Raw genomic sequence first — 22,532 nt, 5'->3', positions numbered from 1 at the left:
AATAATGGGGACCGAACCTCAACTGTTTGAAAAACATATAGTATTTACATTAGCCTCACAGAGAAATGCCTCCTTGCTGGTGAGGTTGGTGACAATTTTTTTTTTCTTTTCTTCTCTCTTCTCTCTTCTCTCTCTCTCTCTCTCTCTCTCTCTCTCTCTCTTTTTTTTTTTTTGTACTATGATTCAGTTAGGGATGTCTCACAAAGGATGAGCTCACATCAGAACCCTTAGTAAACACAGAGAAAAAAGAATTCTGTGACTTGAGTTAATTCCTTGAATCTCCTTTCCTCGGCTACTTGTTCAGTTGTCTGCAGTACATCGGAGGGGAATCTATTAGTCATTTAGTCAGGCTTTCTTCTCTCCAGTCTGTTTGTAATACATCATTCAGCCAAACCACCTCTTTTGACTTTTTATTTTTTTTTATTATTTTTTTTTTAATTTTTTTTTTCAACGTTTATTTATTTTTGGGACAGAGAGAGACAGAGCATGAACGGGGGAGGGGCAGAGAGAGAGGGAGACACAGAATCGGAAACAGGCTCCAGGCTCTGAGCCATCAGCCCAGAGCCCGACGCGGGGCTCGAACTCACGGACCGCAAGATCGTGACCTGGCTGAAGTCGGACGCCTAACCGACTGCGCCACCCAGGTGCCCCTCTTTTGACTTTTTAAAAACTTTTAATTTTTTAGTTTCGCAGGAAGATGTAGGAGATGTAAGATACCATAGACCGCTCCGATGTACCTACCCCTTACTCCTTTCCCCCATCGCACAGCTTCAAAGCCTGGACAGGACGTTAGTACAGTGTGTGTATGGTCCGTGTACTTTATGTAACCACTGCATCACTGAGGTCTGTTTGTTACCACAAAGACCTCCCGCTCTCTCGCCGCCCCATCCCCCCATTCCTAACACCTGGCAACCACTAATCTGTTCTCCATCTCTCTAATTTTGTTACTTTGACAGTGTTATGTAACTTGGCCTCATAATAGGTTTTCTCTTTTAACATGATTTCCAAACCAAACAAACTCTTTTGATAATTCTGTCTTGCTTTGGTGCTTGAAATGAAGATACGGAAAGGATAGAGGATAGGTAGGGCTTCTCGTACTGGTTCTATATGTAATTGTGTGATTTTGGTTTGGTAATTTAATCGCTCTGCATTATGGGAGCTCTGACTTTGGAGTCAACTAAACTTGAGTTTGAATCCTGGTTACTGTAATCTCGGGCACTTTCGTAACTCTCAGCTTCAGTTTCCTTCTCTGGACAGGTAATAATAATAGTACCTTCCTTACAGGGTCATCCTTAAGATTAGATAAGAAAATATAAAGAATTTGCTTAGCTTAGAATGCTTGGTACGGAGTAAATGTCCACTGTATATGTTTCTTTGTTCATATGACAATTAGTGCTGTCATTTTTATCTATAAAGTGGAGGTACTGCTTTATAGGGTTGTCCTGGGAATAATGAAATAATGTGTACCTGGCATAAACAGCACTTAGTAAGTGATAACTAGCATTGTTGTTTTGCTGGTGTTGTCATACAACTGCAGGATATCTGAATTTAAGACAATGAATGTGAAAACCCTGAGGCAAAGATAAGGGTGTACCTAGATTTGTCCCGCATTATCCTGGGACATGACTTCCGTCTTTGGTCTCTTATTTCGTATGTAGTGTTCTTTATCTGAGACCAGCCTTGTTTGTACACCATCCTTGGTCTGGATTTTCCTTCCTTAATTGGTGACCGTCCTGTTTTTGCCCAGACCTACTGTATTAATTAAGCAACGCCGTGCCTCAAACAGAAACCTCTTCAGTAGGTGTGTTATTTCAAACATAATATAGAACAAGATCTGAATTTCTGTGACTGTCACTATTAATGCTTTCATTAATATCAAAATATTAATTTAATGAATGAATACATAGAAATGAGACTGTAGAGCACCTAGAACAGATAGAAAGTACTCAAGTGTTAGCTATCGTTGCCATTAATTGAAGGATAAATCTGGCATCTCATATTTTCCATCTAAATTGGAAAAATCAGGTCTGGGTAGAAGGATCCATTAAAAGGCCAAGACAGACTAATGGATTTTTAACATAAAAGAGTCCAAGGCAAGGTAAGGTTTTAGATTCACATTGTGTAAAAACCTTTAAGGAATGGTCACTTGTTGAGTTTTGGGGTAGTATAAAAAATAATATCCATAATTATCAAAAAGACTATTAAAATATCCTTCCCTTTTCCAACTATGATCTTTGTGAGGCTAGATTTTCTTGATATACTTTAACTAAGATAACATAAATACAAAAGATTGAATGTAGAAGCGGATACAAAGATCCAGTGGTCTTCTGTTAAGTCCTGAATTAGATTTGCAAAAAAATGTAAAACAGTGCCTCTGTTTTTCTAAGTTTTTTGTTGTTGTTGTTTGTTTAGATCCATTTAGTTTCTGGGGTGTCTGGGTGGTTAAGTCGGTTAAGCATCTGACTTTGGCTCAGGTCATGATCTCACAGTTCACGAGTTTGAGCCCCACGTCGGGCTCTCGCTGACAGCTCAGAGCCTGGAACCTGCTTCGGATTCTGTGTCTCCCTCACTCTCTGCCCCTCCCCCGCTTGCACTCTGTCTCTCCCTCTCTCAAAAATAAACAAACATTAAAAAAATAAACAATTTTTTCATAAGAATAAGTTCTACATATTAATATGTGATGTGCTTATTGGTACATAAAATGTTTTTTTGAACTTTTTCAAAAATATAACTTCCTTGGAATGCTCAGTAATTTAAACACTGTGAAGAGTTTCTGAGACCAATAGTTTGGGAACTGCTGTGTTAAGAAGGAAAAGGAAGTATGTACTGGCCAGCATACGATTATTAAGAGTGTTTTTCACAAGCTGTTTGATACTGCATTTAGATAATAATTGCTGGTGATTTTTGTCAAGTTTTAGAGCTTAGGAGTCTAGAAATATTCATGCCACCAGGGAACTTTAAATTTGTCCTGAATGCATAATAATGCCAGGCAGGTAGTGTAGTAGATTTTGGGGGACCCACAAGATGAGCATCAGTTCCTCTACTCTAGAAGCTTACAGGCCCATAGTGGGTGGAGGGAAATGTCCAGATGAGCCACAGCAGAGTGTCGTCCTCTGACAGAAGGAGCACGCAGTCAGAAGGGAGGAGCAACGAGGCAGCAGGAGAGGAACGTGTCATTTAAGGTAGCGTTCGGGTGCTGTCAGAAGAGGGGAGGACGGTGACTGCGCAGCGGATCGTGGATAGGCCTGGTACTGGCCGTTTCCCAGGAAGCCCCCTTCTGGTCTCTCACCTCCAGTTCATGTGCTGACGGTTTTTCTGTCGCGTGCATCCAGTTCTCTCTGATCGGGCATGTTGCTATCAGCCTCTTTTCATCTTGGGCCTAAAGAACATTTCTGCCATTTATTCTGTATTCAGGAGGTCCTGCAGACAGTAGGCTAAGGCCGTTGTTTGCTTACCTCGGATCCTCATCCTCCTCAAAAATAAGTTTGGTGTATCTCTTGCTATATGAAACCCCAGTATTTGAAAGTTGTGCACGGTTGGGGCACCTGCGTGGCTCAGTCGGTTCAGCGTCCGACTTGGCTCCATTTGTGGGTTCGAGCCCCACTTTGGGCTCTGTGCTGACAGCTCAGAGCCTGGAGCCTGCTTCGGATTCTGTGTCCCCCTCTCTGTCTGCCCCTCCCCCGACCCTTCAAAACTAAACAAACATTAAAAAAATTAAAAAAGAAAAGTTGCATCTGGTTGAGAAATAATTTTGTTTTAATAATTGATTTCTAATTTTCAAAGGTCCTCTGTTTTATTTTGGGCTTTTTAAACTACTGACCTTGTCAGTGCCATTCATTGATAGAAACAAAAATGAGAGAAACAATTTCCATTTCAGGCTCTTAAGATCCTCAGTACCTTTGTCTTTTCTCTTGTATAATTATTAGTATTAATAATTATCAACCTATTTTGTACAAATCAATGGGATACAAGTAGTTGTACTCAATAAGGTATTTGAAGTGTTTGTTTTATTATTGTGGCACATTTTTGAGCTAATTTTGATAATACTGGCTGATGAAGGTATTAAAAGGAAAAAAAAACCACACAAAGAAATAAAAAAAGGAAAAAAATTAAATTAAAAACAACCCAGGAATGTTTGTCCTAGAATTGTCAAGGACTTAGCAGTGCGTGTGTAGCGGTGATGGGGAAATGCTTTCATAGACACCCACTTGAGAACCTTGGCATGGTCTAGACCTTCTAGAAGAACCTGCAGGTTGAGCTGTGGCACAAGTTATTGGATGGGCTGTGGCCGAAACCTTCTCAGATGATGCATTTGGCTCGACTTGCTCGTAGGCAGGCGAGCGTTTGGAAAGTATCTAGAGGTAGAGGAGAGAGCTTTTGGTAGCTGGTTTTGCTCGGAGCTGGTTGTGAGACAGAAAGGGACAAGCTGGAAGGGAAAGGGTTGGTAATGCTGACTGCTTGTTTTTCTTAAAGTACTCATGATTAAAATAGCCTCCTGGCCTATGTGGTTCCTCTCATACCTCCTAAAACAGCGTGTTATTCCTACATGAACCTACTAGAATAGTCCATCTTTTGACTTGTTTTTCAACACACCATTCTCCTGGTGGGGAAACGAAGATGCCTTGTAGATCAAAACCAGCACTCAGTGCAGACTTTTTTCCCCACCTCGTCCCACTTCTGTAGAGAACCCCCCCGCACTCGCCCTTGGGAAGTCCTCTGTTTTGCCCTGCTGTTGTGCTCCCTTCAGAGGTGAAGGGTTGGAAATTAACCACTTCCTGCACTGTCATCTCCTTGTGAAGCCTGCCTGGTGTTGATCACTTCCCTGGGCATTTTTGGACCCTGTTCCTCCTGAGATGATCTGTGACTATAAATGTAGCGATTGGACCTGTTGTGGCTTTGTGGGGTGATGCCACCTCCCGGGTAGTTGGAGAGTAAGTCTCTTAAGAACTGGGCCACGTGTCTTCTTCCCTTGTGGTTTAGTCTCCTCCCTTCCTTTGTCGTTTCTATTGCCCGCTTTCCCGAAATAAGACTCTTCGTGAGAAAAATCGTTGGGTCAAAAGAAGAAAGCATCAGGCCTGAAGGAAGTAATCGTTTTCCACAGTTCATGTTAACAACCTCAATGGGATGATGGGGGTGCCGGCTCTGCGGAGGACAGACCCGAGACCGGCAGCCTCTCTGCCCCTGTGCTGTTTGTACACTCGCAGCACAGCCGGGTCCACCGGTAGCCGTCGGCGGCTCTCCCTGTGGCACGGCCTTCTCCGTGGCTCTACTGCAGACGCAGAGGTGGCCGCACAGCACGGCACATTTGTCCCTGGGCACAGAAGGGGCGTCCTGAGGTAGCCCACGGTCCGTCGTGACTCAGAGTTGACAGGAACCGGGAGCTGGGACTGCGCTTCTTCATCCGGCCCTGTGCCCCAGTGGGTGCCCTGTGCGAGGCTGGGACAGAAAGGCACTCAATCGGCATCTCGTGAAGGAGTGAGAGGGGAAGGCAGTCCACCCTTTGCGGGCGTTGTGGGGTGAAATGGGGAGATAGGAAAGGCTTCACAGAAATAGTGGCTTCTAAAAGGACCCTGGATGGTGAGAATTTAGAGCAAGGGAGGGTGAGCAGGTGCGGTGAGGATGACCTAGAAACGAAGTAAAGTCTTCCACCTCTTGGACCTGCTGGGCTCATTCCCACACATCTTTTCCATCTCTGCTTGTTCTGCTTTATTTAATGAGGCCTTTCCTGTCTGTGCTGTGTAAAGAACTGGGGAAATATTTCATCATTCACTGTCTGCTTGATTCTTTGGCCCTTACTATCATCTAACCTATTATTTGTTTCTTCATTTTATACCCAAGTGAGCATAGAAGTTCCAGTTAGGCAGGGACACTGTATTGTTCACTGCTTTATCCACAACATCTAGGCCAGTTCTGAGCATATAATAGGTACTTAATAAATATTTGCTGAATGGATGAGTGACCCAGTGTGTGTGCTAGGAACCATAGCTGTCTTGCTCATCTTTAAAACATTTTTTTAGTGTTTGTTTATTTTTGAGAGAGCATGAGTAGGGGAGGGGCAGAGCGGGGCAGGGGGGAAGGGGGGGGACACAGAATCCGAGGCAGCCTCCAGGCCCCGAGCTGTCAGCACAGAGCCCGATGTGGGTCTCGAACTCACAGATCATGAGATCGTGACCTGAGCCGAAGTCGGTCACTTAACCAACTGAGCCACCCGGGCCCCCCGTATCTTGTTTATCTTTTAATAAGGTTTACAGTAGGGCACGAGCAATGTTTTGAAAAGAAGAAACCTCTATTGGGGTTGTACCGTAGCAATGTACCTCCCTCTGAGGTGTGAAGGACCAATGGTATAGGTAGGTACTCAAGACAGGGAGTTGCGGTCAGGGATTTTTTTTTAGAAGAAAGAGATTTGAGAGATGTGTATGGGCTTTGGGGCGTGCACATGTGCAGGGCAACACTCGAAGTAGTGGGAAACTTAATTCTTCCTATTTTATCCCTCATTTATTTCAAGTGAATTATTTTCCTTGAAAAAATGTGTGAATGTTTATGCCTGAACTATATGGTGCTAACCTAATCTGCTCTTTCCATGACAGGAGGCTGAACAGCACCCAGGGAGAAATTCGTGTTGGTCCTAGCCATCAGGTAAAGCAAATTTCAGTAGCTTCTCTGATGGAGTTTTATTTCTTATTATTCTGCTGGCCCTTGATTCTGTTGAGCAGCAACTTAGAATTGTTGTTACGCTTAAGGGAATGTCATATAAATACAGAGATTTTTTTTTTTCTTTCTGATCGTCACATACTTTTTAAAATCGTGGTAAGATACATATAATGTAAAATGTACCATTCTAAACATTTTTAAGTGTACATTTCAGTGCTGGTAAGTACATTCATGTTGCTGTGCAGTCGTCACCACCATACCATCTACCCCCAGAACTTCCTCACCTTCCCAAACTGAGACTCTGTCCCATTAAACACTGACTCCCCATCTCCCTCCCCCAGCCCCTGGTAACCCCTGTCCTGCTTTCTGTCTCCACGAATTTGACTGCCCTAGGTTTCTCATATCCTTGGATTGCACAGTACTTGTCCTTCTGTCCGGCTTCTTTTACGTAACATGAGACCTTCAGGGTTCATTCACCCCTGTCGTAGCACAAACCAGAATGTAATTTCCTTTTAAGGCTGAATCTTCATCATTTGTTTATACCGCCACATTTCGTTGATACATTCATTTATTGATGGACATTTGGTCCCTACATACTTTCATTTTAACTTTTTAGTAACCCCTGTCCTTCAGAAGAGTCCAGATGGTTAGGCTCTCTGTCAGCAGCTTGTTGTGTCAGGGCCTGTGTCCTATTTTGTTCAGTTTACTGAGACTCTTAGTGTTATGTTTGACATCAGTCTCTTTTTTCCTCCTTCCCCCACTTTGTAAGGACAGAGAGGTTTCAGTAGTCTGTTTACTTGTTCATTTTTCTGTCTGGACGTTGAGTATTTCTTATATGTCATTCATATTTCTAAGAATCTATTTTAGCTCTGTAATGAGAAAGAAATGAAGAAGGGAGGGAATATTAAAGTCAAGACACAGAAACAGGGGCATCTAATTTCTAGTGGACACTTTGCATCCCAGAACTAGGATTATAACTGAGGCCGGCAAAAAAAAAGCTGCACGTGATCACTCCCCTTGTTGCCCGCCCTGTCCCTGCACAACCCTTTCCTTGGTGTGGCCTGTTAGGGCGTCTGCCTACCACTTTTCAACTGTATTTTCTGTGCCTTCAGGCCTAGGAGTTCCAGTTTAATCGGGATCTAGTCCTTACCTGGTTCCCTGTGACTACACGTCCCTCTTTCTGCCCTCTTGCCACCATATTTTCCCACCCATGTTTCTTCTTCCCCGTTGTGTTTCTAGTGTCTTGAGATCTTTGTACGAAAGCTTTATTTTACGATTTTTTGCCTTGCCATAACAGAAAGAGTGGTTTTTAAGTAAAAGATACTTAAATTCTTGCTTAGGTTTTTTTATACTTAGATTATGCTTGGATTTTTGTATACCTTCATTTATTTTGTACCAGATTTTAAACATCTTTATTAGGCTTTGTGGGTTTTTTCCCCAACAAGACATGTTTTGGAACACCAAATATGAAAGGACTTTTTTTTTTAATAGGCAGTATTTTCCTTATTAAAATTTTAATTTCTTTTTAGGCACAACATTAACACATGTAAAAGTCAAGAAAGAATGGTACAATAAATCCCCTGATCCTTATTACTCCGTTTTCACACCTACCAAGTTAGGATCAAACTTGTTTCATTTATTCTCCTTACATCCCTCCAACTATTATTTTGAAATGATTCACAAATCTATCATTTTACTTGTAAATATCCCAAAGATAAGAGCCCTTTCCAAAAACCAAAATCACATTATGTAGCACCTAATACAAATTAGCAATCTCTTAAATACCCACCAGGACCGGATTTCCGTAATTGTCTTTTTTTTTTTTTACGGTTCAAATTGGAATGTGAGTAAGAGCCATGCATTGCAAGTGGTTGATAGGTCTCTTAAATCTCTTTTAATTCATCTGTTGTTCTTATTTTTCCCTTCTCTCAGTGTATGTATTGAAGAAGGTGAGTGTTTTGTCCAGTAGGGTGTCCCACAGTCTGGATTTGGCTGATTGCATCTTTATGTGTCATTAGACTTGTCCCGTGTCCTTGGCATATCTTGCAAATGAGTATTAAAATCTAGAAGTTTAATCCTATGCTCCTTTGGTCCTCTGCCTCTGGCGTGGGTGGTGCTGTGTCTGTCTACCAGGAGGTTATGCGTGTCCTTGTAAGGGTGATTTGCTGCCTTGGCTTGTTACTTAGATCTGCCCTTCAAAATGGTGGTGTTCTAATCGTATCACTCCTTCATTTATTAGGTGAGTAAATGAAGCTTTCCCCTTACCAACTATTTGATTACCTGAATCACAGAGGAAAGGCAAGATAAATGTTCAATTCCTTCCTTCTGTTTACCAGTTTTCAAAAATACTGTGTCCCCCAACGTCTTCCAGTGGTCACCAGTGGATTTTAAATTATTTGTTATCTGCTAACCAGCTGTCCTTATTCTTTTTTTTCTTTTTAATTTTTATTTATTTTTGAGAGAGAGAGAGAGCGCCCACCCAGGAGGGGGGGGGTGGCATGTGCAGAGAGAGAGGGGGACAGAGGATCTGAAGCAGGCTCTGCACTGACAGCAACAAGCCCGGTGTGGGGCTCAAACTTACAAACCTTGAGATTGTGACCTGAGCCGAAGTCGGACGCATAACCCCCTGAACTACCCAGGCACCTCTGCATTGTCCTTATTCTTACTGATGATTAAATTATCCATCTGGGGCCAGTAGGGGACTCTTACTGCTAACTTCTGTGTCCTTTCGACTGGACGGACCTCAGTGGTCTTTGTAGGATTCCTTTAACTGGTATGGCATTTTATTTTATTTTATTTTTTTTTTTATTTATTTTTTTTTTTTTCAACGTTTATTTATTTTTGGGACAGAGAGAGACAGAGCATGAACGGGGGAGGGGCAGAGAGAGAGGGAGACACAGAATCGGAAACAGGCTCCAGGCTCTGAGCCATCAGCCCAGAGCCTGACGCGGGGCTCGAACTCCCGGACCGCGAGATCGTGACCTGGCTGAAGTCGGACGCTTAACCGACTGCGCCACCCAGGCGCCCCTGGTATGGCATTTTAATGTCTCATCTTGTACAGTCCCTGCCCTAGATCTAGAATTAAATTTTTCTCATAGGAGCCCTTATTGTTTTACTGGGAAGTGACATTTTTTGACTGGGTACTGGGGTGTTCATTGTTACTGGGTTGGTTGGTTACTTGTTTCTAGGCCTTTTCAGGAAAAAGAAATATACCTTTTTCTTATATATTTTTTAAAGATACATTGTAGATTCCTTTTGATATTTCTAATTCTAATTCAAATTTTTATCTGGATTTTATATTTAATCCTATCTTTCTTTCATTTGTCTGTATCTTCTCCCCATGTCTCAAATCCCATTTTCAAATGACACCAACATCATTATTCATTTGCTTTAATCCCATAATACATATATAATAGCACAAGATAATAATACTTACACTGCTGCAAACAATATGATTATTGAAAACAGCTTGCAATTTAATTTTTTTTTTTTTTTTTTTTTTGCGGGGGTGGTTTCTTAGTATATATCCCACTAGGGCTGTGTGGGCAAATTAATAATGTGTTTTAAAGTTGGTTGAAATAATTTCTAGAGAGGAATCAACTTACTGTGTAGTTGATGCATTTATTTCATTTTGCCTTATGGTTTTTAAGGGATTACTATTCTTTAAGTTTCATTTTGTTTTTATGTAGGGCTATTCACATGGTCCCACAGTCAAACATACAAAGGAAAAAGTATGTTCAAGAAAGTCGACTACATCTGTCCCCTCCACATGTTCCTTCTCTCCATGATGGACACTTGTTGCTTTTGTTTTTGTTAATTTAAGGTTTTGATTTTTCTTTCTTATTTTTATTCCCCGACCCTCTGTTCTTAGATAAATGGTAGCATAATGCACACGCTTCCGCCGACTTTCTGTCTGTTAACAATGTATCCTGCTGTTCCCTCCATGGCAGTAGGTAGGGTTCCTCCTCATTTCCTTCTACTGCCTCATGGAGCTCCATTGCGTGGATACAGCAGTTTATTCTTCCAGTTCCAGTCCCTATTGTTGGGCACTTAGGTTGCTTCCAGTCATGTGCTATTACAGGTAATGCTGCAGTGAATGGCCTGAGCATATAGATTTTTATGTTTTTGCCAACATATTTTTGGAATATATCCCCAGAAGGGGGGTTGGCTCCCTTGGAGGGCAAGTGCACCTGTAAGTGTGAAGACATTACAAAATGCCCTTCTATAGAGATTGTACCATTTTTGTATCTGTGCCGGCAACTCATGCAAGTGCGAGCACCACAGCCTTGTATATTGTCACACTTTGGGACTTATGTCGGTCTGATAGGTGGGAAATTCTTTTATCAGCAACTTTGACCATGTTTTCTTATCATTAAGAGCCATTTGCATTTCTTTTTCTGTAAGCTAACTAATTCTATTTCCAGCCTATTTTTCTCTTGGCGGGGAGGGGGGGAGTTTTGTCCCCCTGGGACAAACTGCCAGACCTGGGACAGCTGCCACACCACATAGCATATTTGGTCCTGGGAAACAGAGCTCAGTACAAATATCAAAAAAAGACCTTTGGGGGCACCTAGGTGGCTTAGTCAGTTACGTGACCAGCTCCTGATTTTGGCTCAGGTCATGGTCTCACGGTCTTGAGATTGACCTTCACATTGGGTTCTGTGCAAAGCGTAGAGCCTGCTTAGGATTCTCTCTCTCCCTCTCTCTCTGCCCCTTTTCCACTCATGCTCGCTCTTTCTCTCTCTCTCAAAGTAAATAAATTTTAGAAAAACTTGAAGAAAAAAAACCCTTTTGGGGTGAATATCTGTTGTGTGTTAAATTTTATTCCAATATGGTCACTATGTGTTAAGCAGAACTCATTGAGGCACCCAATTAGATGTTATAAAAGTCGATACCAAATTAAAGAAGAGCATCCTTGGTTGGAGAAAGTCGGCACTTGATGCGCACTTAGAGGTACCAGAGGTGCCTGTGAAGCAGACAGGTATCTAGAGCCACATGATCTGCTCGTGTTGTGTCTGCCGCAAAATTGTTTTAAAACATGAATACGAGCTTTCACATAAAAATTTCTGGACTTTGGAAAAAATCGGAGGTTATACAAGTACCGGTTCTCATTCCTGCCTGGCTGCTTTCTGTGCACAGGGCAGCACCGTCTCCATTTCTGCCTGGTTCCCTTGCCTGCTTAGCACCCGATACCTGCATGCCCAGTACTGGAGCCACTGCCCCATGTGGCCGTGAGCACTTGAAGCGTGGCTAGTCTACATTGGGAGGTGGGGCTTAACGGGGATACTAGAGTGTTTTAAAATGAAATATGTGTCTCTCGTTCTCTTTCCGTTGGAGAGTGCTACCTTACAGCTGCTCCTTTCATTTTTTTTTTGCCTGGTTTCTTTAGACACTGGAGCTTTTTAACAGCAGCTCTTGGTTTAAAATTTTAGACTAGTACTTCCATGTTCATCATTTAAGACAACCAGAACGTGCCTGTTTTGCAGGCAGTTGACTTTTTCTAGGCCTCTCGTGGTTGTCGTAGTCCTCGTACCTACTGGCCCTGGCTGTGCCACAGCAGAGTGAGGATGAGAACATGCTAGAGATATTTGGATCTCTAACCCACGGGTGACGAAGAGACCGGGTTGTTGAGCACTGTCGTTCAAATGTTTAAAAATTTTTTTTTTTTTTTTTTTTTTGGCTGAGGTACACTTTACGTGCAGTGAACCGTTGAGATCTTATGTGGACTATCGCGTCTGCTGTCACCCTTCCTGTCAAGGCTCAACAGTTGTGTTGTCTCAGAAAGTTCCTTCCTGCCCCTTCACAAGCAATCCCCTCCTCCTGAATCTGCTACTGGCCTGATTTCTGTCACCACCATTTAGTCCAGCTTTGTTTTTAATCTTACTTCTAATTTTGTGCCTTTTTTTACGTTTACCATGACTACCGGGTAGTTATTGAGTGTCTTGGGACTAGCGTTAACTTAATGGGATGGTGCTTTTAAATTTTCTGCAAATATCCTTAGGTGAGGTTTCATCACTTGTAATCTGTCTCTTTGTAGATGTGTTACATTGGAAATGTGTGTGTTTTCCCCTTCTTTATCAGGGAACTATTATCTCCTGAGGGTTTGTGTTTTTTTCATTTCTTTTATGCACACGTGTCCATTTCTGTTTTATTCTTTGGATCATGCTGACACTGGTTTATTTTGATACTGTTTGCTTCTCCTTAAGTAGAGATTAAGCAGTCCATTGTGAGATCTTCTATGGTGAAATGATCCTGAAACGTGCTACAGGCTGGTTTCAGTGACTCACGGTTTTTGTTATTTCGGTACTGCCTAAAGAAAGAGGCTCAGTAAGCTATGGCATCTGTTCCCAGGGCCTGCCTGTTGAGACAGTTCTTTAAATGTGCCTTGATTGTGACTCTTCCATCCCTATCTTACAGGCCAAACTTCCCGATTTGCAACCGTTCCCTTCTCCAGATGGTGACACTGTGACCCAACATGAGGAACTGGTCTGGATGCCTGGAGTTAATGACTGTGACCTTCTTATGTACTTGAGGGCAGCAAGGTAATAGGAATCCTCCCCATCCTGCCCTGAGTTAGGCCATCTGAATTGATTTTTCTTACCAGAGAAAACGTTTGCCACAGTAAAGTCACTTGTTTCTTAATGTTTGCCCCACATCAGATGTTAGAACTCTTCAGAAGGGAAGCACCGTAAGCCATACGTGCGATTATCAGCACTTCTAAATACAGTTGAGTAGTTAGATCATTCGGCCCTTCTTAAAATCCCGTTGTAGATTTCTCTACTTGAGGCTGTTCATTGATGCTTGACTTAAACTTGGTGTTTTTGTGGCTTACCTACATGAGAACTTACTAACCTACAAGTGCCTAAAATATAAAAGGTAAGTTTAAATCTATCCCTGCACATCGTAGTGAGGGCAGAGAGCCCTCCTGCATCTGCGGTGGTTTCTGGGACTCCCGCAGCATCAGCAGGGCGCAAGCAAAGCACCAGAGCAGGCCGGGCACCTGCATTTAAGCTTTGTGCCCAGCTATGCTGTGTAGACACGAGGCTGCCTCAGTGCAGTTAGCGGCCTCTAAGAATTCCTTTCATCCCCCTCCCACTTTTAACTCGCCTAAAGTTAGTTGATGTGTAGCATGAAAGGAAATAAGCAAATTCGGAGGATTTAATTTTTTTTCAAAGTATCTTTCTTTCAAAAATATAATCTTTATTTGAAAAGATTGTGCTCTAGCCAAGTGTTTCTTTTAATGTTTATTTATTTATTTTGAGAGAGCAAGAGAGAGGGAGAGAATCCCAAGCAGGCTCCACACTGTCAGTGCAGATCCCAGCATGGGGCTCGAGCTCATGAACCGTGAGATCATGTGAGATCATGACCTGAACCAAAATCAGGAGTCAGATGCTTAACCGACTGAGCCAGCCACGCGCCCTTCTAGCCAACTGTTGTGGCAAATAGCTTTAGGTTATTCATGCTCTAAACTGAAATCCGAGTCCTGGTAAGGTGTGGGAAGAAAGGGCACCATTAGACCAGAGTAAATGTGACATTTCCCTTTCTGTATGTGTGAAGGGGGTAGAGGTACTTTAAATTTTTTTTGGTGGGTGCCTGGGTGACTCAATTGGTTGAGTATCCGACTCAATTTTGGCTCAGGTCCTGATCCCGGAGTCATGGGATCAAGCCTTGCGTCGGGTTTTGCGCTGAGAGCAGAGTTTGCTTAAAATTCTCTGTCTGTACGCCGCTGGCACACTCTCTCTCCTGCTTGTACTCTCTCTCTCTCTCCTCTCTCTCTCCCTCTCTCTCTCTCTTTCACCAAAAAAAAAAAAAACTAACAAGAGCAGAAACAGGACTGAGAACTCCGACCTATCATACATATAGTAATGGAGTTTGGTCTGAGCTGACTCTGAAACCTGAGGATTAACATTTCTGTGCTGATGTTTTCCCTTCCTGTCCTCCAAGGAGCATGGCAGCATTCGCAGGGATGTGTGACGGAGGCTCCACGGAGGATGGCTGTGTTGCCGCATCTCGGGATGACACTACCCTCAATGCGCTGAACACAGTGAGTCTTTTGAAGTTGTCCCGGGTGGGAAGGGAGTTACTTTTCCCTTGTGCTGGTTGTAGGGCATGTGTGATGAGCATGGAACCTGAATGAGCCTAGAATTTTAGGAGCGAGTACTGTGGCTTAGTGCTGGGATCGAAAGATGGGTTGCGGTCTCAGCACTGGGCTCCATGACCTTGATCCGGTGATGGGGCGCCTCCAGATTCGTTTCCTCTTCTGCGTCTCTACCCCAGGATCGTGTTGAGCCTCAAATGAGAGCCTGATGCTAGCAGTCGATCTTCCCTGAGATCCCACAAAGCCGACCACTGTGCACAGATGGTCTTATTTAATCCTCGCAATCTCCCTCTGGAGTAGGTTTTATCATTATCACCATTGTAGACATGAGCAAGTAAGTTGGGAGCGATCAAGTCACAAGCCAGGGTCACACACTCAAGATGCGAATCCAGAGGCCATACCTTTTGCCTTCTTCTCTGTCTCTTAGACCGTGAGTTCGAAAGTGCAGGGAGGGAACGGAGAAGAAGCCAGACTTCCTGGAGTGAATATGTTTTTTTATAGATATGCCTTTAAATATCTCACATGATTAAATATCTCACACGATTATACAACAGAATTGAGTTTTAAAAATAATAATCCTTAAAAAAATCTAAAGTAAAATGTAACAAGTGAGCCTGACGGTACTGAGTTGGTTGCACGGCATCCTTCAGAATTACTCCTCTGCCCTGAGCTGCAACACACAGGCAGCAGCTCAGAAGAACGGAAGTCGAACTGCTGTGCATAGTACGATCACTGAAACCAGTTTCCCTGTTTGACATTAGAATACATCCGATAGGGCTGTGTAGGAAAATTAATGTATTTTAAAGTGTCTTGAAATAATTCTTCCCTGTGTGGTAACTAATGTGAAATCATCAAATCTGATGGAGTAATAATGAAGTTTTATGCATTTGTGATGTATTAAAAAGGCTGTGTATATTCACATAGGCTATTGAGCTCATAGGCTCAGCAACTCCTGATGATTAACTAAATGTAATTGAAGAACCTTTTTTGTTTTTCATTTTTCTTGAGAGGTCGCTATATTTGGAAGGGACGTTTGAGATCATCTGTTCCAGTCTCTAAATAGATAAGAATCTAAGGCTCAGAAAAGCCAGACGATTGTTGAATGCCAACAATCTGAAAAGTTCAGAATGGAGGTTAGAAAATAACCCAACTTAGTGAGCCTTCTACTCTGCAGCTCGCTTTCAGAGAAACATGTAGATACGGCTGATTTTTATTCCTGGGCCGGTTGCGTTTCTTGAGTATTACGCGGTACTAGTCTCCGACAGCGTCAGAGGTGAAGTGACCTTGTGGGATTGGGCCCTGCGATAGATGACAGAGCAGTTGTTTACCTACCCGTACGCTTATTTCTTTTCTCTCCTCACCTCTTTCACACTTGGAGTTTTTGCTTTTATCCGGAGTCTTTACTCTGAACGCATAGGGATAGAGCTAGAAGGGGCTTTGAGGTTATTTTCTGGATGAGGAAAGGGAGACTCAGCTGAGTGCCACTGCAGACGGTGGCTGTGGTAGGAGTTGTGTTGTGAATGTCTGTGAATTCAGAATACCCACGAGTGTGCATTTATTCAGAGTTACTCTTTGAGCTTGTTTTCTGTTGAGTTTTTTTCAAAATGTTTGTTTATTTTGAGAGAGAGAGAGCAGGAGAGGGGCAGAGAGAGAGGGAGAGAGAATCTCAAGCAGTCTCGGCACTGTCACCACAGAGCCTGATGCGGGGCTGAACCTCGCGAACCGTGAGATCGTGACCCTGAGCCAAATTCAAGAGTCGGATACTTAACCGACTGACTCTCCCGGGTTCCCCTCTGTGGAATCTTCTGCATCAAAGCTTTATGAAAAAAATTCCCCTTTCACAACTATGCTGCTCAGTTGAATTTTTAAATAATGAAGACGTTGCCACATTTAATAAAATGTCTGTTTTTGGCACTTTACCGAATCGATCGGATTTGTTCTTTTATTGCGACCCCTCTGAGGATTCGGTAAAACATACCTCTATACAGAAATAATTTGGGCTCTTTTTGCCCATGGTCCTTTGTAGCAAGTTCCTTCTTAAGTCTTCTTAAGCATTGCCAGAGGGCTTTTGGTTTTATGAGTTTTTATTTCTGTGAGGCTGCCTTCCCATCATTTGAAATTTTCCTGTCTAGGCGCGTCCAAGATGGCTCAGGTGTCTGGGGTTAGGCAATCCAAGTGCAGTCAGCCACCAAAGGACCGAGTCGTTTGTTCCTTTTGTGAGGAATGGAAAAGTTTAATGGCTCTTTTAATTTTTCCACTTAATTATGGTACTGGCTCACAGAGTTTTAGTTACGGGTACTTTCTTAATGAAAAGTGAAGTGAATTGAAAAATCTTATGGGGAGTTAATGTTTATTTCATCTTCCTTGGCGTAAAGGTGGTTTCGAGCTGTGTTAAGTAATAAATTGAAAAAATAAATGCGTTGTCATGTGAGAAGTATAGCATAGAGTCAAAACAAGGGTAGGCATTTGTCAGTTTAGAATAAACCCGTGTCTCCTGTTTCTCAGGACAGTACAGAAATTTAAAGTAAATGAAATTATGTGGTACAGCCACACTGTCGTGTGTTTAACATCTGAGTAGGACTATTTAAATTGAAATACATTTAAATAAATAGTTTGATCTTAAAACTGCCATCTATTTAAAACTAATAGAGCTTTTTGAGCTGTTAATTCTTCATGACTATTACATGGACCCATTTTTAATTTTCATTTTTTAAGCTTATTTATTTTTGCAGAGACAGAGTGCGAGCGTGAGCTGGGGAGGTGCAGAGAGAGAGAGGGAGACACAGAGTCTGAAGCAGGCTCCAGGCTCCGAACTGTCGGCATAGAGCCTGATGCAGGGCTCTATCTCACGAACCGGGAGATCATGACCTGGGCCGAAGTCGGACGCTCAACCGACTGAGCCACCCTGGCACTCCAACGTGGACCCATTTTTAAATACAAGCTCTTCCTCATTCCTCATTTTGACTCAGTTTTTTCTTCATTACTCACAACTGAGATTTTTAGCATATAAGTTTTAAAACAACATATTGGGGTATAATTTACGTATAAGAAGCTGCTCTGATTTAAAGTATATACAGTCTGGGGCGCCTGGGTGGCGCAGTCGGTTAAGCGTCCGACTTCAGCCAGGTCACGATCTCGCGGTCCGCGAGTTCGAGCCCCGCGTCGGGCTCTGGGCTGATGGCTCGGAGCCTGGAGCCTGTTTCCGATTCTGTGTCTCCCTCTCTCTCTGCCCCTCCCCCGTTCATGCTCTGTCTCTCTCTGTCCCAAAGATAAATAAACGTTGAAAAAAAAAAAATTAAAAAAAAAAAAAAGTATATACAGTTTGATGTTTTTTTTCAGAAGTGTATACTGGCGAAACTATTGCAGCGATCTAGATGTGAAACGTTTCCAGCACCCCAGAGGCGCCTCATGTCCTTCCCCGATCCTTTACTGCTTCCAGCCTCAGACAACCACTGATACGTTTTCTCACATCATACAATGTTGTGTCAGAATAATATTTTTGCTCTTTTGAGTCTGGCTTCTTTCCATATAATAATTTTGGGATAGGTTTATGTTTTCGCATTATCGATATTCTGTTCCTTTTTATTGCTGAGTAGTGTTCCAGTGTACGGGTAGTAATAATTGATCCATTCGTCTGGTGATGGACATTCGTGTTTCCAAGCTTTTGGCCGCCACTATGAATAAAGGTGTTATTAACATTGTTATGCAAGGCTTTGTGAGGATGCGTGTTTTCATTTCTCTTGGGTAAATACTTAGGAGTGAAATGGCAGGATTGTATGTGTGCGGGTAGCTTTTAAGAAACCGTCAGGGGCACCTGGGTGGCTCAGTTGGTTAAGCGTCTCTTGGTTTTGGCTCAGGTCTTGATCTCATGGTTTTGTGGGTTCAAGCCCCACTTCAGGGAGCCTGCTTGGGATTCCCTCTCTCCTTCTCTATCTGCCTCTCCCCCACTCACGCTCTCTCTCTTAAAACTAGATAAATAAGCTTAAGAAAAAAAAAAAAGAAACTGTCAAACACGTTTCCGAGTGGCTGTACCACTTTACATTCCCATCAGTACTATGTTAGAATTTCAGTTCTTCAGCATCCTCAGTAAGACTTCATGTTGTCAGTCTTTTTAATTTTAGCCATTCTAATGAGTATGTAGTGATATCTCATTGAGATTTGTTTGTTTTGTGTGCTGTTGGTTTTTATTTAGATGGGGGACACAGATTTGATTGAGGCTAAAGATTCCTCAGCGTTTGACATTACTAATGATGTCTATCTGTGCCTCACTCACTGAGATTTTAATTTGAATTTCCTGTTCATCCTAATTGAGCATCTTTTCATGTCTTACCGCCCAGTTGTATGTTGTCTTTTGTGAAGTATATTTTGCCCACTTTTAAAAGTTGAATTGTTTTTAGTATAATTATTTAGTTTTAAGGGTTCTTTTTGTATTGCAGATATAAGTCCTTTGATACACGTATTTGTGAATATTTCCTGCCATACCATGACTATTTTTCTGTAAGGGTGTCTTTCAGAGAGCAAAATGTATTAATTTTGCTAAAGTCCAGTGTATCATTTTCCTTTTGTGAAAGTTTCTTTGTTCACCCCATGATAACAAAGGTTGTTCCTGTGTTTTATTCTTGACGTTTTAGTTCTTGCCTTCAGGTCTGTGATTCATTTCAAATTAATTTTGTGTGTACTGTGAGGTATGGGTGAAAGTGCCTTCTTTCCCACACAGGTGCCAGTTGTTGGAGTCACATTTGTTGAAAACAGACTTTTCTCATTTCATTGCCTTGATACCTTTATTGAACATCAACTGCTTATATATGAGCAGTTTTTCTTTTTTCTGGATTCTCTTGTTTCACTAATGTGTTATCTGTCTTTTCACCAGTATTTCAGTATTTCGAGTAATGTAGCTTTATCAGAACTCAGGTAGTGGTAAGTCTTCCTACTTTGTACTTGTTTTTTAAGATTGTTTTGGCTATTTTAGGTCATTTGCATTCCCAGATAAATTTTACTATTTATATAAATTTTATTATGTTTTTTCAACTTTTTTTTTAATGTTTATTCGGGAGAGAGAGGGAAAGAAAGAAAGAGACAGAGCATGAGCAGGGGAGGGGCAGAGAGAGAGGGAGACACAGAATCCAAAGCAGGCTCCGGGCTCCGAGCTGTTCAGCACAGAGCCCGATGCGGGGCTTGAACTCAGGAGCTGTGAGATCGTGACCTGAGCCGAAGTCAGACACTTAACCAACTGAGCCACCCAGGCACCCCATATTTATCTTTTTTAATGTTTATTTATGTTTGAGAGAGAAAGAGAGGGACAGAGAGTCTGAAGTGGGCTCTGTGCTGACAGCAGAGAGCCTGATGTGGGGCTTGAACTCCTGAACCGCAAGGTCATGATCAGAGCCAAAACAGATGTCCAGCTGACTGAGGCACCCATGCACCCCTTTTTATTTTAAATGTTTGTTTATTTTTTAGAGAGAGAGAGAGAGAGAAAGGGAGGGAGGGAGGGAGGGAGAATGAGTGGGGGAGGGGCAGAGAGGGGGAGGGGCGGAGAGAGGGAGGACCGAGGATCTGAAGCAGGCCCTGTGCTGACAACAGACAGCCTGATGCAGGGCTTGAACCCATGGACTGTGAGATCATGACCTGAGCTGAAGTCAGATGCTTAACCCACTGAGCCACCCAGGCACCCCTCCATTTACATTTTATTTTATTTTGTTTTTTAAAGTTTTTATTTATTTTGAGAGAGAGAGAGTGAGCACACAAGTGGGGGAGGAACAGAGAGAGAGGGAGAGAGAGAGAATCCCAAGTAGGCTCTGCACTGTCAGCACAGAGCCTGATAATGGGGCTCGAACTCAAAAATCGTGAGATCATGACCTTAGCTGAAATCAAGAGTCAGACACTTAACCGACTGAGCCATCCATACACCCATCCCTTTCCACATACGTTTTAGAATCAGCTTGGTGGTTTCTATTTTTAAAAAGGTTTTATGGGATTTTCCCTGTGACTGCATTGAATCTATGGATCGGTTTAGAAGAATTGACATCTTAACAATATTGAATCTTCCAAACCTGAACATGATACATATCTTCATTTTTTAAAAGTTTTTATTTTATTTTATTTTATTTTATTTTATTTTATTTTATTTTACTTTATTTTACTTTATTTTCTTTTATTTTTTGTTTTTTTAAAATTTATTTTATTTTTTATTTTTTACTTATTTTATTTTATTTTATTTATTTATTTTATTTTTTTATTTATTTAAATAAGCTCTACACCCAGTATGGGGCTTGAACTCACAAGTCTGGGATCAAGAGTTGCATGTTTTTCCAGCTGAGCTCTCAGGTGCCTCATATATCTTCATTTTTAAAAGAGGTCTCATTAATTTTTTTGAGTAAGATTTTTTAGTTTTCAGTGTACAGGTCTTATACATGTTTTGTTAAGTTTTTCCCTAAGTAATTACTGTTTGAAAATTCTATTGTTAATAAGATTAGATTTTTAATTTCAACTTCTTCATTTTTTCTTATTGATCAATTGATTCATTGATCTTTCCACCCAGCGTGGGGCTCGAGCTTATGAGCCAGAGATCGAGAGTCTCATGCTCCTCCAGCTGAGTCTGCCAAGTGCCCTTAATTTCAGTTTCTAAATGTTCATTGGTAGAATATAAATACAAATAATTTTAGGGACACCTGGATGGCTCAGTCAGTTAAGCACCTGACTCTTGGTTTTGGCTCAGGCCATGAGCTCACAGTCCGTGAGTTTGAGCCCAGCATCTGGTTTTGTGCTGACAGTGGGGAACCTGCTTGGGATTCTCTCTCTCCTTCTCTTTCTGCCCCTCCTCAACTCGTGCATGCTCATGCTCTCAAAATAAATAAAAATAAACATTTTTAAAAATACAGTTTTAATGTGCTGACCTTGTATCTGTTCTGTTAATTTCTAGTGGCTTTCTGGTTGGTTTCTTAGGGTCTCAGTGTACACAGTCACGCCATCTGCAAATAAAGACAGTTTGCCTCTTTCTTTCTGATTTATGTATTTTGTTTCTTTTTCGTGCTTTATTGCATTTGCTTGGACCTCTAGTACAGTATTGCATAGAAATAATGAGAGTGGGCATCTTTGCTTTCTCATCTTAGGGAGAAAACATTTAGTCATTCACTAATAATAGTGTAGTGTGGGGTGGTGGTTGTTTGATCAAAGTTGAAAATGTTCTCCCTTATATCTGTTTGTTTGTTTGTTTGTTTGTTTGTTTTTATCATGAATGGGCCTTTAATTTTGTCAGATGCTTTTCTTTCTTGTATCTAATGAGATGATCATATGGTTGTTACACTGTGTTTTGTTAATTTGGTGAATTATATTGATTAATTTCAAATGTTAAAGCAAGTATGCATTCCTAGGATAAATTCTGCTTACTCATTACATACTATTGGCTTCCATATGTTAATACTTTGTTAAGAACTTTTACGTTTGTGTTCATAAGGGATCTTGAACTGTAGTCTTCTTTGTTTGTAATATCTTTGTCTAGTTTTAATATCAGAGGAATACTGACTTCAAAAAATTAGTTGGGAAAATTTTCCTCTTGCTCCCTTACTTTGTAAAGGATTGTGAGTGTATGTGTGTGTGTGTGTGTGTGTGTGTGTGTGTGTGTGTGTGTATTCGTTGTTAAATATTTGATAGATTTCACAGTGAAGCCCAGATGGGACTAAATTTTTTTGTATGAAAAGTTTAAAATTATAATAAGCATAGACCTATTTACATTTTATATTTCTTTGTGTGTCAGTTTTGGTAATCTGCTGATCTGTGGTTTTAA

General features: G+C 41.7%; 1 protein-coding gene across 1 annotated transcript in view; it reads left to right on the top strand.

Moving 5' to 3' along the window:
• The window catches only part of RERE (arginine-glutamic acid dipeptide repeats), a 424,733-nt gene that overhangs the window by 292,536 nt on the left and 109,665 nt on the right, over positions 1 to 22,532 (top strand). Inside the window, 3 exon segments of the mRNA XM_030325464.1 lie at positions 6,588 to 6,636; positions 13,069 to 13,193; positions 14,596 to 14,695. Of these exon segments, the coding sequence (XP_030181324.1) occupies positions 6,588 to 6,636; positions 13,069 to 13,193; positions 14,596 to 14,695 (274 nt within the window).

The sequence above is a fragment of the Lynx canadensis genome, chromosome C1 (genome assembly GCF_007474595.2).
Source record: "Lynx canadensis isolate LIC74 chromosome C1, mLynCan4.pri.v2, whole genome shotgun sequence".
Taxonomy (NCBI): domain Eukaryota; kingdom Metazoa; phylum Chordata; class Mammalia; order Carnivora; family Felidae; genus Lynx; species Lynx canadensis.
This window is presented reverse-complemented; position numbering and strand designations above follow the sequence as displayed.